Source organism: Diabrotica undecimpunctata, chromosome 7 (assembly GCF_040954645.1).
Source record: "Diabrotica undecimpunctata isolate CICGRU chromosome 7, icDiaUnde3, whole genome shotgun sequence".
Taxonomy (NCBI): Eukaryota; Metazoa; Arthropoda; class Insecta; order Coleoptera; family Chrysomelidae; genus Diabrotica; species Diabrotica undecimpunctata.
The window spans coordinates 3,716,791-3,732,819 of record NC_092809.1 but is presented as its reverse complement, the minus strand read 5'-3'; the positions used below and the strand labels follow the sequence as shown (position 1 = coordinate 3,732,819).

The window sequence follows — 16,029 nt, the reverse complement described above, 5'->3', positions numbered from 1 at the left end:
TAATTTAGTGAAACATTAGAAATTTATCACATTTTTGGGTATTGTACACCGAAAAAGTATTCTGCTAATAAATAAGGAGTTTTTGTAGAATCTATCATAGTAATAAGGAGAAACTAGTCATGTCTCCTAGTACTTCGAGAGACTTGATTCTTGTGTATGGGGTGATTTATGTATTCCCAAATTTACGATAATAAAATCAAACCAAGAATTGGATGCTGAAAACTAGCTTTACTCAGTCATGATATAGCAAATAATATTATTAAAAATGTACTTTCTGACTCAAAATGTTATAAAAGCAAAAAAATTATTGATGAATATTAAACATCCTGTGATTTAGGAAAGATAAAACATTCTATGCGCTTACTGTATCTCCTAGAAGTCGGGCTTGGTAAGTTTTTAAAATTTGATCACGTGCGCTTCACCCATGTCTTCTTTTTCTGGCCACTTACAGGTTTTGTCTTCCTTTTTTTGGGTAAATTTGATTTTAAAATCCTCGTTCTTTTTTTTCCGTTAGCTGTCCTACGTAACGATAGGCTAAGTTTCTTTCGGAGACAAAGCTTACAATTACCCCAATATTGAACACTCAGTTCAAACTCCTCATCCATCCACTTTCATAAACTACGCCGGTGGCCACTGGTGAGCTATAATCATTGATCTGATCTCGAGGAAAACCATAAAAGGCGGTGTATGGTTTCCAATTGCGTTGCACAACAAACAGTTACTGTTATTCCACGTTCCCCTGACGTAATTTTACCAACCTGTTTTTCACCTTTGCATGTAATGATCTTCCTTGGATTATGGGCAGTTGAAAGTTCAGTTTCGTCCACGCTCCAAATTTCTAGTCCAATTCCATTGTTTTCAAGAACTGTCTTGCAAACTGTGCAAAACGTAAACTGAATGAATATGGTGTTAAATAAAAATTAGGCGAAAAACTCACCTATGTTATGAACACGTGCTCTTCGTTGTGTATTCTAACAAGAATTAAATTACATAGGACCTAATGTCATACTAACAGCTACGCTATGTTGCTAGTTTTTTAATTTTAGGCTGCTTATTTACTGAAATTTTAAAGAGTGATCAAGTCTCTCATATGACCAAGTCTCCCTCTTCTCCCCTACAGGTAGTACCTAATATTACAATAATTGTAGACATAGTTAGTATTAAAATTAGTAAAGACTTGACAAGACGCACTATGGTCACATAATACAAACCTGAAAGGTGTATTTGCCTCTCTTCCCTTTGCTCGTCAATCACCAAGTTCAAAAAATTATGCAAATCCACAGGTTCAGGATCAAAAATTTTATTTCTCGCTATGGCTAAAGATTGTGAATTAGAATCGTGGTTATGGGGTATATTTAAATAAGGAATTCCTGAAGAGGTGGTTGATATGCTACCCTGCAAAAAAAATTAATTTCTTCAATCTCGTCTGTCAAGGGATATGAATTAAAATTTGAACTTTTATAGCTTCTCCAAACATTTTTATAATTAACAAATGCTTTAATTTATAAAAATATAAAGCCATATAAGTATTTAATAATAATTCATTCTTTATCGAAATTGCAGACATTTATTTAACAATTTTTTTAATCAAGCAATTTATTTTACTTTTAGGTACCTTGCAATTAAGACTTCTTTGTGCACATCTCCATCTAATACCACCACACTTTTTATTTTTGTGTACAGTATACATATAACCCCTATGTATAATCTTTTGTCCGCCTTTATTTGAGCGTATATATTCTATTTCTTCCATATTCTTGGTATTAAGTGATTATTATAAAAATATTTAACAAACTTTTGTGGACCACAGGGATTATAGATAAGAGTTGTAAAAACTTTGACATTAACTTAACTATAAATCACAAATACATTATTGTTTACTTGTAAACTATCCGAATATCCATAAGAATATTTTCAAGCGGTTTAATAATACTGAAACGATCTTTTTATAAACGGAATTTAGGTAACACTCAATTTATTTTTGGACCACTTGGGTACCAATGCTAAAAATACTCGAGCGGAATCTAAAGGTTTAAAAAATATTTCTCCTAATTTTTTATTGCAATGTCACCATTTAATATAGATAATATAATTTTACCAAAAAGGTTTTTATGCCTAGGAGGAAAATTTCTTTTATATTTCCCACTCGTACAACTTATTTTTATGTTCTTATGTTGGCTATACATAGAATTTTTCAGTTCGAAATTGGCACTACTACGTAAATTACGAAATGTCAATTTTGTTATAACCTTAAATGTAATCTAAATATTTATTGTAAAAATTGTATATTTAAATAATTAATTTAACAATGGCAGATACTCTACCCTCTGCCATTGAACAGGAATTGTTAGGTATTAAAAATCTTCTCTGGGGCAACGAAATTAAACTAGACATTTTTAAAAGGTGGTCACAAGGTAATTAATAGAAATATTTTTATTTAATGCTTCAGTCAAGTTTATTTATTTTTGTTCTATATGACATTAAATATTTGTAGGCTTTTACTTTAGCAAGAATGAACAAAGTGCTTTAGAACAAACAGAGGGAGGGCCTTGTGCAATAATAGCTCCTGTTCAGGCATTTATACTCAAAAACCTTTTATTAGACTACAAAGATCTTTCATTTCGAGAAAAGGTATTTTGTTTATATTGAAAATTAAGTCACGTATACAATATATAGTGTAGTCAAGGTGGATATAGTACATAGTTATATCTGTAGTATATATTTAATTTTTTTAGGTTAATTTAGAGCTCCAGAATCACTGTCTAGTATCAGCTCTCTGTGAAATATTGAGACAATGTAATATCCGGAAGTATTATGTAGTATATTTAAACAGTGAATTTAGTGCAGCAGTCAACCAAGAAGAACTAAAATGTGAAGCAGAGTCAAGTAAAGCTGTAGAAAATTTAGAAATAGATCCTGCTAGGTTTCATGATGGCCTCAAAGTACATAGTTATCAGTGCCTAGATGAAGTTAAAAACTATTATTGTGAGAATATCACAAAATTAAGAGCACAGTACGGCATTTTGTTGTTTATATATTCTGTAATAGCTTCAAAGGTATGTGTAACAATGATAATATTAGATATCACCAATTTTAATCACATTAAGTTTATTCATTCATAACAATGTAATTTTATTAATATTTTTTTCCTGTCCTACTTTTTATTGTTCTAATGCCTTAGAATTTCCAAAGTAATGAACCAAATTCTTGTTATGCTCTCCAAATTTTAACAATATAAATTCTATTTCCTATATACTTATGCATGAATAAATACATTTCATTTTTCGCTTTTTTTATATTCTGGTTATTATTTTGTTATTACTCAATATGCCAGTTTATCTTCAATTTTAACATATTTTAAATTCATTTATTATATAAATTTAACATGTTTTCTTTGCCTGTCTGAATTATATGGATTACACCATAGATACCTAAATTTAATTCTAGGGTTTAGAAATGGTAAAGTCTGAGTCAGATTCTCAGGATCCTTTGATAGATGAGACATATGGCTATGGTAGCCAAAGCCTTATAAATTTAATGATAACTGGTAGGGCAACTACTTACGTTTGGGATCACCATGAAGATGTTGGAGGTTTGAGTAAGTTTTTAAATAAAATAACAAAAAACTTTAATTACTATTTACATTTATATTTTAGAACTATTAGGAATTGAACGACAAAGTCAAATAGGTTTTATAACTGTAATGGAATATCACAGGTATTGTACGGTTGGATCATTTTATAAAAATCCAATCCATCCTGTTTGGGTAGTGGCTTCAGATACACATTTAACAGGTAATGATATAATACTTATTTACTATCTTATAAACTATTTATGTGTGGGTGCTATAATAGTTTTTTCTTATATTTGAATAATATTTTCAATATTAAAAATTTGTTTTTTGTATAATAGTGAAGTTTTACAGATATTTCATTAAAACCTGTATTTTAATTGTTGATGTTACTCTTCAAATAGAAAATAGAAATGAATGTAGAGTTACCACTAAACAATGAGTATCAAACTAAATAAATATCAAACAAGTTCCTAAATGTGAACAGATTTATTCTTTAATAGAGACAAAACAGTTATCTTTAGTGAATTTTGATGAGCTAAGTAGTCATTTTTTAAATAGTTTGAACAACAAACTGAAGGAAAAATAATGAGCCATTTTTACATGTGAATCAACTTTATAGAAAGATAAATGTAAAGAACAATTGTAAACTGCTTGTATAGTACAGTAAACTGATCGTGAGTAAAGACTTTCATATTATTTTTATCTTTGTGTGAAGGAAAGTGTTGCTTCAATGATTTCAATGTTCCGGACATAATGTATCACATAATTTGATACATAGAGTAGATTTGCTGGATCTTTGCACATTGTCATCATTTATATTATAGGAAATAAACCAAAATATGTGAGCCTAACTTACATTGGTTATAAGAATTAGAAAATGGCTAAATGAATGTTTTATACTTATATTTTATTTCATTTTGAAAACTGGGTATACGTTTATGAATGTGATTTTCCAATTTTTGGAACCCTACACGTTATCCAATAATAGTAAATAAATATTTAAACCATAGTAATCAGAAATAAAAGTGTTTTCGTTGCATGTAAGCAAATACCATTTTTTAAGTCTCAACATTTTTGTGTTCAAGTTCATTCAAAACATTTACTTTCAGATTGAATCATTATATTTCTTTTTTTAGTGCTCTTTAGTGATGAAAGGAAGTTAGTAAGTCCGGAAACCAAAAGTGAACAAGCCAGACGGGTTTTTAAAAGTTTTGATCCTCACGGAAATAATTTTATTAGTTCTGACAAATTGCAGGAGGTGCTTCAAAATTTAGACCTTGTAAGCGAACTTGAATAGTAAGTGGGTTTAATTTTTAGTAAGTAGTAAATAACTAAAGGCTAAAGTAATTCTGCATCTACACTTTTTGGTACTAGTAACGAATATTGACCCTTAAATCATAGTATTTGTTTTATTATGAGAAAACAGCTAGTGATAAGTCTAGTAGATGATACAAAAACTAGATTGATTAAAAAGATACATTGGAATCTTTCGATGAAATGCCCTCTGGGAAATTTTTACATCTTGTGGACTTTTCTCCTCCATTTGTGTTCATCTTGTAGTACCTGCAAACATATCTTTGTTATTCTTGTAATATTAGATTTTATTAGGTGGTGACTACTGTTCTTTTCTACAAGTTTTTATTTTTTGTTCCGCATACAGGGTGCCATTACTGCGAGCCATTAGTGCATCCATTTACTCATTTATCTCAAGAGATATGAAAAAAAAAACATGGGGTCTCCTGAGACTGAGTCTGCATAATATGCGGGTAATTTAATGAATAGAATAGACTAGAAATATGCGTTATTGTTACTGAAAATTGTACAATTTTATGGACAAAGCTTACAAAAAGTAAAAAAAATATCAATAACAATTTAAAATTTACTAAAATTATCCATTGCAAAATTTAATCAAATTGCAAATTGCATAATAAAACCAAAATGAAGTAGCTACTACACCAAGCTTTTGGTCCACGCTGTTCCACCATTAGATTGAGGAGGATTTTTCCTGTGGTATCTATCTACTTGGTTAATTAAGGCAAGCCACCATATTGATAAGCACTTACTCATCAGCCATCCACTTAACGATCAAGTTTCTATGAGCTTTTATTTTTTTCTTGCTACCTGAAGCAGCAGCCCTGAACAATAATCCAGTTACTACTGGTTTTACCTGTCTACAACACTTACTCCTCACAATATCGGTATTAGCATAATTAGGGTACCTTTTTGTGGATCTTCATCCAATAAAGATTTTCACCTTGAACTCGAATGTATGACTGCATTACATACATTATCTTCTCGTTTGTCAGGTTCTCCTTTGGGTTTTGTTGTTTTTCATTTTTAAAACAACTTTTTTGTTTTCATTGTTAGGTGTTGTGGCTGGAAGTAAGTCAGAAACTTGGTTTAGAATTATTTGTATTGTTTTGCATAGATGTTTTCCCTCTTTTATCACTTTACCAGTTCCAACGCATTGTCCTTTTTTTTTAATAAAATTGTTTATTTGTTATATTTTTTAGCGTCAATATAATGAAGAAAAAATTAGATAACGAAAATCTAGGTATAATTTTATTAAACGCTTTCATGGATGAATTCTTTCCCAAAGAAGAATCGTCAACTCCAGACATGTTTACTCTCGTTCATTATAACGGACTCGCCAGGAGTAACGTCAATAGTCAAGTAAGTATACCATACCATAAAAATTACAAAAAATGTTATAAACAATGATAAATTGTTCTCCGGATTTCTAGGACATGGGCAAAGTTTATGCCTAAGAAGACAATGTATCATTACAAACTATCTCTGTCTCCATCTGCTTGTGCAATGGTTAGCTTTGTCATAAGATTCTCTAAATTTCTTCCAAATTCCGCTATTGACTCATTCGCTTGTTTAGCTGAGTTGATCTCCCGTGACAGTACAGGAATTTATTTTTTTGTCAAGAATATCCTACTAAATAATGAAGATAATGGTCAAAGCAATGAAAATATTGAAATGAAAGAAAAAGTTTTTTATTCTCAACAAAATTTTGAATCAAAAACCTCAAAATATCAGCTGACTTTAAGAAGAAAAAAATTTAATCCCATGGATCCAAGAAAAAGAAGAAATTTTAACTACATATTTTGCAGAACTTATAAGAGAGAAGAAACCACCAAAGAAACAAGATGCGATAATTTGAAGAAAGAAAATACTAAGATTTTCAACAGTAAGGATTGGCTAAAAATAAAGGTTTATGTTCAAAACATTTATCAAAGCAAATTTATAAAATATATGTTAAAACTTTTAAATGAAAGGAACCAGTAAAGTATACAGTTAAGACTGACTTTATTTTGATCCAAAAGTAAATACAATTGACAGTTTTATTGTACCAACCTTAACTTACTGTAAATGACATATAGCTCTAATATTTAAATTTTGTTTATTTGATATCAATATTTCAACAATTTCCATTTTCAATGATATCAATATTCCAGCCTATTGTATTTGTAAGTCAATTTTTTTTTAGGTCCACTATCACATAGGTTCTGCCATTCTGCTCGAATCCGATATCAAATCGGTGTGCGAATCGAACCCAATGCTTACCGTACTACAGACGAAGTGGCCAAACATTGAAGTGAACTGGTGGGACAACATTACACCATCTCTTAACTGAAATCAAAAAGCAGTTTGTTTTTTTTATGAAAAAAATTCCTCCCCTAATCATGCGCATTTATTAATCATATATAATTAATTTAATCCGTTATGCAGTTCAATAAATTTTTTATTTTGCATTAATATACGAATTTTTGAATAACCTGTGGACGACTATTTTACAAACGCAAAATCTTATTTAATACAAGATTTTACTCTTAATAAAAACGTATTCAAATTGTTGATGTGATTTTATCTTCACTGCTTTTATTTTGTATTTTGGTGTTAGTTTTTTTGTTTAAGAAATTGTTGGATAGATAATGGAAGCTGTTGTTCTACAGTGTGACCCATTTAGATTGGAAACACCTCTATAAAATTTGAAGTTGTTAACCGATTTTAACCAAATTTTTTTTAATGTCATGTAATACAAGGTCTATTGCGGGTCAAAATATGAAATATTTAGTTAAATTTTCAGGGCATTCTACGATACTTTTTCTTCGTCGAAAATGGAGAATTTTTATTAGCGATTTTTTTATTAAAAAAATTTCTACGCCACTGGATTTAGAGTGGCTTCAAATAGCTATGACAAAAATTTCATTAAGATATATGTATTAATAACAAACTTATGACAACTTAAAATTTTAAAATTCACTAAGAAAAAAACACTCTGTATTAACGTTAAAAAAAACACTCTGTAATAACAGAAACATGGAAACATAATTTTAGTTTAAATCCTAGTTGTCTTTACCAATCCACCATCTAATTGGATACATTTGTCGTAGCGTTTATGAATATTTATAATTACATTTCTTAGTTGTTGGGGAGTAATTTCTGCACATGCCTGTCGAATTCTTGCACGAAGTTCGTTTACGTCTCTTGCACGGGTTTGGTAAACTTTTTGTTTGATAACTCCCCAGAGAAAGAAGTCTAAAATTGTGAGATCTGGAGATCTGGGTGGCCAATCTATCAACGGACTACCCCGGCCTATCCAACGGTTCGGAAAATTTTCATTTAGCCATTGCTTCACGGTTCTGGCGTAATGAACAGGACACCCATCTAACTGGATATACAAATTTAATCGTTCATTAATTGGGAGCTCATGAATAGCATCCCACAAGTCTGTGTTTAAAAATTCTAAAAAGTTCTGTGAGTTCAAGTTTTCTTCAAAAAAGAAAGGACCAATAACTCGCTCGTTCAGTATACCACACCAGACATTGATTTTTTGAGAATACTGGCTTTTACAGTTTATTACCCAATGGGGATTATCTGCTGTCCAATAGCGACAATTCTGTGATGATACTACTCCATTTGTAGTGAAAGTGGCTTCGTCGGTAAACAACACGTTTTTTAGAAAATTTATATTGTTTAAATATTCCCCTTGGGCCCATAAACAATATTCTAAACGTTTTGCTTCGTCGCCTTCTTGTAATGTGTGTAAGAATTTTGGTTTGAAAGGTTTAATATTATTTACCTTAAGACATCGCCGAATGCTCTCTCGAGGCACATTCAAATATAAACTGGCATTCCTTAAACTGGCATTAGGATTATTTCTGAAATGATCTAAAATGATTTGATCATTTGCTCTTATTCTTTGTAACGGGTTATTTTTTAAAATTAGTTCTGATACTGCACCATATTCATTAAATATTCTATTTATTTTGTTTACCGTACCGCAACTAATATTAGGACGATCCACATGTCGGTCATTAAATATTGTACAAACTTCCTTGGCACTTCTATCGTTAGCATGCCATGACACAAAATATTATTAAAAGAATTTGAAGTAAATATTGTTGCAGATATTATGCATAAATTTATGCTAGCACTGAAATTTGTATGACACAAATAATGTCAAACAGTAATATCGTTGTCATGGCAACTGAGACTTAAGTTGTAGCATGTAAAGTTAATAATAATGTAAGTGCGTTACTTGCATTAAATTTTTATGCTATTTTAAACATTTTTTTGTCTAGTAGTGGTTTATTATTAAAATTATTTGAAAAATAATTAGTTTTATGGTTATCTGTTGATACAGGGTGTTCTTTTTTGACTCGTAGCTTAGTGAGTTTTAAAATTTTAAGTTGTCATAACTTCGTTATTAATAAATATATTTTAATGAAATTTTTGTCATAGCTATTTGAAGCCACTCTAAATCCAGTGGCGTAGAAAGTTTTTTAATAAAAAAATCGCTAATACAAATTCTCCATTTTCGAAGAAGAAAAAGTATCGTAGATTGCCGTGAAAATTTAACTAAATATTTCATATTTTGTCCCGCAATAGACCTTTTATTACATGACATTAAAAAAAATTGGTTAAAATCGGTTAACAACTTCAAATTTTATAGAGGTGTTTCCAATCTAAATGGGTCACACTGTATAAGGATAAATATTCCGTTTCGCAGTATTAAGTATGATATAGACCAGGGGTCACCAATTGTATTCCCTGAGGGTCCGTTTCGAAAACCTACTCTTCCGCGGTCCGGACACTCAGCACTAAACCAGGCGGTGGCGTAACCAGGGGGTGACCAAGAAACCCTCCAGTAGTTGTAACCTTCCCCCTCAGGAGATCATCCTGGTTACGTACGGATTATAAAGCTATTGTATTGTTTTTTTCTCCCGTCTTTGTTTAATAAATTTTTGAGGCATAATTTGAAATATTTCTATCTTAGAACTTAATTTAATCATCTAATGCCACTGTTTGTGGTTGTTTTCTCTGTGCAACTATAGTATTCAACAATTTTATGGAACATATCTAAATCTATTTAAACTTTTAAATGTAAGTAATTGCTTACTTTAAATAGCGTTTTTTTTTTACTTTTCAACTAAAGTTCTGTACATTTTACGGCGAATAAAAAAAAGTATATAAGGATGAAAAAGCCAACTATTATCTAATTGCTTCTCATCATGTATTTCAAACATAGTACACAGTTTCATTGCCAAAGATTTTAGTTCTGGATATTTTTTATCGCACTCATATTTAATCCAAAATTTGTCCCAGGCAAGCGTTTCTGAAACTTGAGTATAAACCTCCTTTAAAACAGAATCTTCCTGATACTGGATCATTTTAATCTGAAGGGCAGCTTTGTTACTCTTAAAAACGTCTGCTCGTCTATACACCATTAGGCTTGAGTGAAAAACTGTTGCTTAACAGTTACACAACATTTTCAATTTTGTTAGCAAATCGTTTTATAAATTCCAAATCAAGTTCATTAATAAAACGTGAGAACTGGGTAACATCAAAATCTTTATTACTATCACAAATGGATTTAAGGAGAGGAAAATGCAAAAGTTCTGCCTTAATATCATCAGAAAAAAGTTCAATGTTTTAAGAAAAACTTCTAATATCAGACAGAAGTTCACAAACAAGTTTTCCCTTGCACTGTAGTTTTAAATTCAAGAAGTTCAGATGTCTGAAGATATCAACCAAAAATGCGATAGTTGCAACGTTTTCTGTGTTCAAGAGGAAGCATAAATTGTCGTTTTTAGCTTCATTATCAATAGTGGACAGAAATTATTTTATGTTGTCAAGTATTGCAAAGAATCTTTCAAGCACTAAACCTTTGCTCAGACATCTCACGTTATAATGAAGAAATCGTCAAACTGAGCATTAGTGTCCTTTAGGAATGATTTGAATTGACGATGCCTCAAAGCTGATTTTGCACGTATAAAGTTCATGACGGTTTGCATTTTACTGTGAAGATTTGGATTTAAACTGCAACAAAACAGACTGTGATGAATAATACAATAATACGATATTAGATTTCCATTGCACATAGGATCGATTCTTGGTGACTGAACCAAGCCTTTTCTACACCCAATCATCGTTGCAGCGCCACCCGTAGTGATCGAAATAACTGTTTTTAAATCCAATTCCAGACACTATAATTTTATTACTATATTTTCGGGACCGCGGTCCGGATGTGGACCGCGGTCCGCCATTTGGTGACCACTGATATAGACAAGGTAATGAAGCAATAAATCTACCAAATTTTTATAGAAGGATGGATCTCAATGAAACTTGTTGCATTCGATTTGTATGTCAGGAAATTTTGCGAACAAAAATGACGCGAAAATGAAAACTGCAATATTGAGCAAGGAAAATTCATTTTCCTTGCAAGTACATTTCGAAGTGATGAAGGAAATAATTGACGAAACTGAGTTCAATATTATTACTCGGAGCTTTTTGGGATCACTGAACATGAGTATCATGACGGTGATGTTCTTTAAGTCACCTGGTGCACCTGAGTAACGTCTCTTGGAGTTTTTGGAAATACAGAATGAGAGCAACCTTGTTACTCGGTAGTTTTTGGGAACGCTGAGCACTAATATATCGGAGATGATGTGCGGGGCATCTGATGCCCAGGACAGCCTCGGCATTTAGAGTTTTGTGTTGATTCGATACAAAATCAGTGCAAACTCGTTACTCGCTGGTTTTTGGGGTCGCTGAACAGCAATATGATGTCAGTGATAGTGTGCGAGGCACCTTGTGCTCGAGAAAGACTGGTTTGTTAGAGTTTGTGCATAGGAGAACAGCACCTTGTGATCAGCCACCTTACAGTACCTGGCCAAATTATTAGGCCAAGTAAGGAAAAAATTACTATATGAAGTTATTTTTCTCATGATTGTGAATATATTTGTAAACAATTACTGTTTTGTTCTTTTTTGTGAATATTAACTCTTAGGTAATTAAACTGTATTAAAAAAGTTACCAAAAAAACTTCTATTTATCAAAAAAGTATAATTTTTACAAAGTAGGGATAAATTTAATATTTTCTATGTCCACCTTTGGCCGCTAAAAGAGCTTGAACACGTCGAGGCATGCTCTCGATACAGGTTTGAATAGTTTCCTGGAGGTGAGGATTATGATTCCACTCATATATGAGCGTTTCAACTAACTTTTCAGTAGTTCCCACCCATTCTCAATAGCGTTCATATCAGGCGAGTTGCCTGGCCAGTCAAGAACTTTAATTTTTTTTTGTTTTAATAAAATGAAATACTCTTAGTCTTGTGGCAAGGAGCACCATCATGCATAAATATGGTTTCCTCTTCTCCAGGAAACCATTCCTGTAGCTGTGGCAAAAGTCTCGTCTCGAGTACTTTCCGGTACTGGTCTTGTCTCATCGTGTTTTCCACCACGTAGAGACGGCCTATACCTTTGCCGGATACCACAGACCATGAGTGACGGTGGGTGTTTGATAATGGGTACAATGCAGTCGAGCTTATATTTCTCGTTGGGACGTCTCCGAACAAACTTCGTTTTTTTTTGTAAAAACTTGAAAAACGGATTCGTCCGAGGAGCAGAGCATTTTATTCTCTAATGAATTTTTAGAAACGCTCATGTTTTTTTAGTTTTTAATATTGATATTCAAGCAAAACAACACAAATATATCTTTTTTCAGTCTTCCACTGTCCAGTTTTTGTATTTTTGTGTCCATTCGAAACGTTTTTTAATCATAGCCGTAGTAAGTCTTGGCTTTCGAGCTGGTGTCCTAGTTACCAGTTTGTATTCGACAAGTCTACGACGAAATGTTTTTTCTGAAACGCAAATTCCTTCTTCTCTTATCTCCTGGGTAAGCATTCGCAGTGGTTTCTTCCTGTTTACTAGGCAAATATCTCTTATTTTGCGATCAGTTCTAGGAGTAGTCACACGATGTCTTCCGCTGTGACCCTTACGCTTTGGATCCAAACTGACTCCGGACGCAATTTTCTGTTTTATATTCCTTACACAACCTCTTGCTACTCCTACCATTGCTGCTATTTCATTTTGAGACATGTGTACAGCTTTTATGAGTCCAAATACCTGGCCTACTCGTTTTGGTGATAGATCAGCGTTTTTCCCCGTCTAAAAATGTATAATACCCTTAATTATATCAATAACTTCACCGCATATGTTTATAATCTAAAAAATAATAAAAAAGGATAATTCACTCACCTCTGCAATAAAATTTCAGGTCAAAACCGTTAGAATTTAAATGTTCACGTGAGGTTATAAAATGCATACAAGTTGACAGGACGCAATGCTGTCTGAAAATGGCAGATAGGGCGGTGTTGCCAACGTTAAAATAGTACAATAATGTTACCATACTATATTAAATATAGCTATGCGAAAAAATAGCATTCCTATTGATAAAAATTATTAATTAAAAAAAAATGCAAATTTTTAATGCTTGGCCTAATAATTTGGCCAGGTACTGTAAAATCCCCCAAGTAATGGATTTGTACTAATTTTGTATATATTTGTGATCGAGGATCCCAAAAACCGCCGAGTAACGAGTGTGTACTGATTTTGTATCGAATTTTCATAAAACTAAAGGAGAAGAGGCACCTCGTGGGCATCAGGTGCCTCAAAGACCATCGCCGACGTAATATTAGAGTTCTGCGATCCCAAAAACCATCGAGTAACGAGTTTGCACTGATTTTGTATCGAATTTGCACAAAATTCTGGGAAATGAGACACAGGTGCACCAAATACCTCGGAGATCATTGTCATCGTGAAATTCGTGAACACCCAAGTAATAATATCAAACTCATTTTCGTCAATAGAGATCACATAGAGAGAATGAATGAGATGGAGCCGCCAAAACATATTTATAACCAAAGAATAGATGGAGTGAAAAGGAGAGGCAGACCCCGAAGCACGATTTAAGGATCAGGTGGAGGAAGACTTGAGAATGTTGGGAGTACGAAACTGGAAAGCCAAGGCGAAGAATAGGAGAGAATGCAGACTTATCCTTGAGCAGGCCAAGACCCACCATGGGTTGTGGAGCCAATGATGATGATGAAGAATGTTAAGTTGCTAAGATTACCTCCATATCACTGTGAACTAAATCCGATAGATCTGGTTTGGAGTGAAATAAAAAGATTCGTGGCAAGACATAACACAAACTTTAAAAAGGAACAAGTAAAAAATCTAATACATGAAGCGTACTCTCAAGTTACTCCACAAAAATGGAATAATTACGTAATTAGGATAGAAAAACAGATGTGGAATATCGATAATTTACTGGACAATATCGATCCAGTTATTAGTTATTTATAGATTATCCTATAGAAAAAAGTACATTTGCTTCAAATCTGTTTCTGATAAAATTTGGCATCACTGTTGGTCATAAGAACCTGTATTGTAAAGTCAAAGTGGGACAGACTATAGGTTGTTTGATTTGAGAAGCAAGGGAATCACTTTCTTTCCAAATCTCCTCTTTATATTGACACGATTTGCACCAGCATTAACACTAATATTATATCGGCGATGATATGCGAGGCACCTGATGCCCTAGACGTGCCTCGTTTCCTAGAGTTTTGTGGAAATTCGATACAAAATTAGCGCAAACTCTTTGATCAGGGTTTTTGGGGCCGTGGAACACTATTATTATGTCGGCGACGATCTTTGAGGCACATGGTACCCACGAAGTGCTATCACTTCTGCATCAGTAGTGCAGTGACTAGTGGACAGTGTAGTAGCGTCTGGGAGCTCAGGAGACTGAGACCCCGGAATCCCTGAAGAAGACGCCAGAGATGATGTCGAAAGCTCGGCGCAGTGATAATCGACGAGGTTTAACCCGTAAGCCTGGTGAGTTTAATATTAATTTTTATAATAATATTGGTCCTAGTTTTAGATATATAGCTAAAACCTGAATGTTTTACGTTCATAGAAAAATCTAGATATAATCTTTACAAACACATCTAACTCAGCATAAATCACAAAACTAACGCAGTTAATGATGCCTTTAAAAGGATTCAAGATAACATATCTGTCCAGGGCACTATAAATGGACTGAAGAAAACACAAAGATTCGCCAATGGCCACATGGCCTGAAGGTTCTCGTTTGAGAACATATGGTTAGCGCTGTATCTATAAAAAAGATTTATATATTTTTTTCATTTTCTGTATCTACAATGCTGTTTTAGTTAATTTTAAATACAAATACTTACCTGTTTCGACTTTTATTTAATGATGCCATCCACCATCTTCTTTTCTTTTTTAAATAAGCAGAGCTCATCATAACAAAAGCTGCGAAAGCAACGAGATTTTACGGACGACCTCTATCCATTTTGACTGTCATACCACTGATTCAGTTGTCAAGGTTTTTAAGAATACTTGCCATGTCTGTTCACGCTCGTGTTCTTGTGAATTGTTCACGTCGTGTGAGCGCCCTGCTTGCCATCCCAATCGCAAAGCTCGTATATTTGCAAAGTAGGCAAATAATTGTGTACTTGACAAGTACAAGAGTCGTTTGATTCCGCCTTTATTAACATAAACATCCCGAATCAAAATTAAGTAATCGTGGGATTAGAAAACATATATTCTCCGCGGTACAAAGCTAGAAAAGGCATATGTTAGGGCTATATATCCCCAAAATTATTTAGCATATATACTAAATACGTAATGAGATGCATTTTTAGTACGTGAAGTTAAGTTATCCAATCTTCGCTTTGCCGATGATAAATTGTTTATACCCCAAAGTCAATAAGAGCTTGCGTTGATACTCGATAAACTAAAAAGAGTTATTGATGAACATGGACTACGAAATAATAAAAAGAAGACAAAAGTAATGGTTATAGATAAAGCCAATAACAGAATGGAAACTCAGAACACTGTTGGATATGAAGTGGTAGTCTTCTTCTTAAAGTGCCTATCCGTTCCTGATGTTGGCGATCATCACGGCTATCTTTACTTTGTTTATTGCAGCGCGGAACAGTTCAGTGGTAGTCGTGTTATACCACTTTCGTAAATTTTGAAGCCAGGAAATGCGTCTTCTTCCCGGTCTCTCTTAAGTGGTAGTCAGTTTGATATATTTACGCAGAACATTCAACGTCAACGGGAGCTCTGAACAG

General features: G+C 32.9%; 1 protein-coding gene across 1 annotated transcript; it reads left to right on the top strand.

The window, feature by feature from the left end:
* Positions 1-2,199: 2,199 nt before the first annotated feature.
* LOC140444913 (ubiquitin carboxyl-terminal hydrolase MINDY-3 homolog) lies at positions 2,200-7,438 on the top strand. Its single transcript, XM_072536602.1, has 8 exons — positions 2,200-2,414; positions 2,495-2,631; positions 2,736-3,056; positions 3,448-3,598; positions 3,657-3,794; positions 4,711-4,870; positions 6,088-6,247; positions 7,071-7,438. Exons 1-8 carry the CDS (start codon positions 2,309-2,311, stop codon positions 7,215-7,217), a joined length of 1,320 nt encoding a protein of 439 aa, XP_072392703.1. The 5' UTR covers positions 2,200-2,308; the 3' UTR covers positions 7,218-7,438.
* The last annotated feature ends 8,591 nt before the right edge of the window (positions 7,439-16,029 follow it).

Coding starts and splice junctions, on each gene's coding strand:
- LOC140444913 (XM_072536602.1), top strand. CDS start 2,309: ATGGCAGATACTCTACCCTCTGCCATTGAACAGGAATTGTTAGGTATT. Junction 2,415..2,494: donor TTTTAAAAGGTGGTCACAAG/GTAATTAATAGA, acceptor AAATATTTGTAG/GCTTTTACTTTAGCAAGAAT. Junction 4,871..6,087: donor CTTGTAAGCGAACTTGAATA/GTAAGTGGGTTT, acceptor TATATTTTTTAG/CGTCAATATAATGAAGAAAA.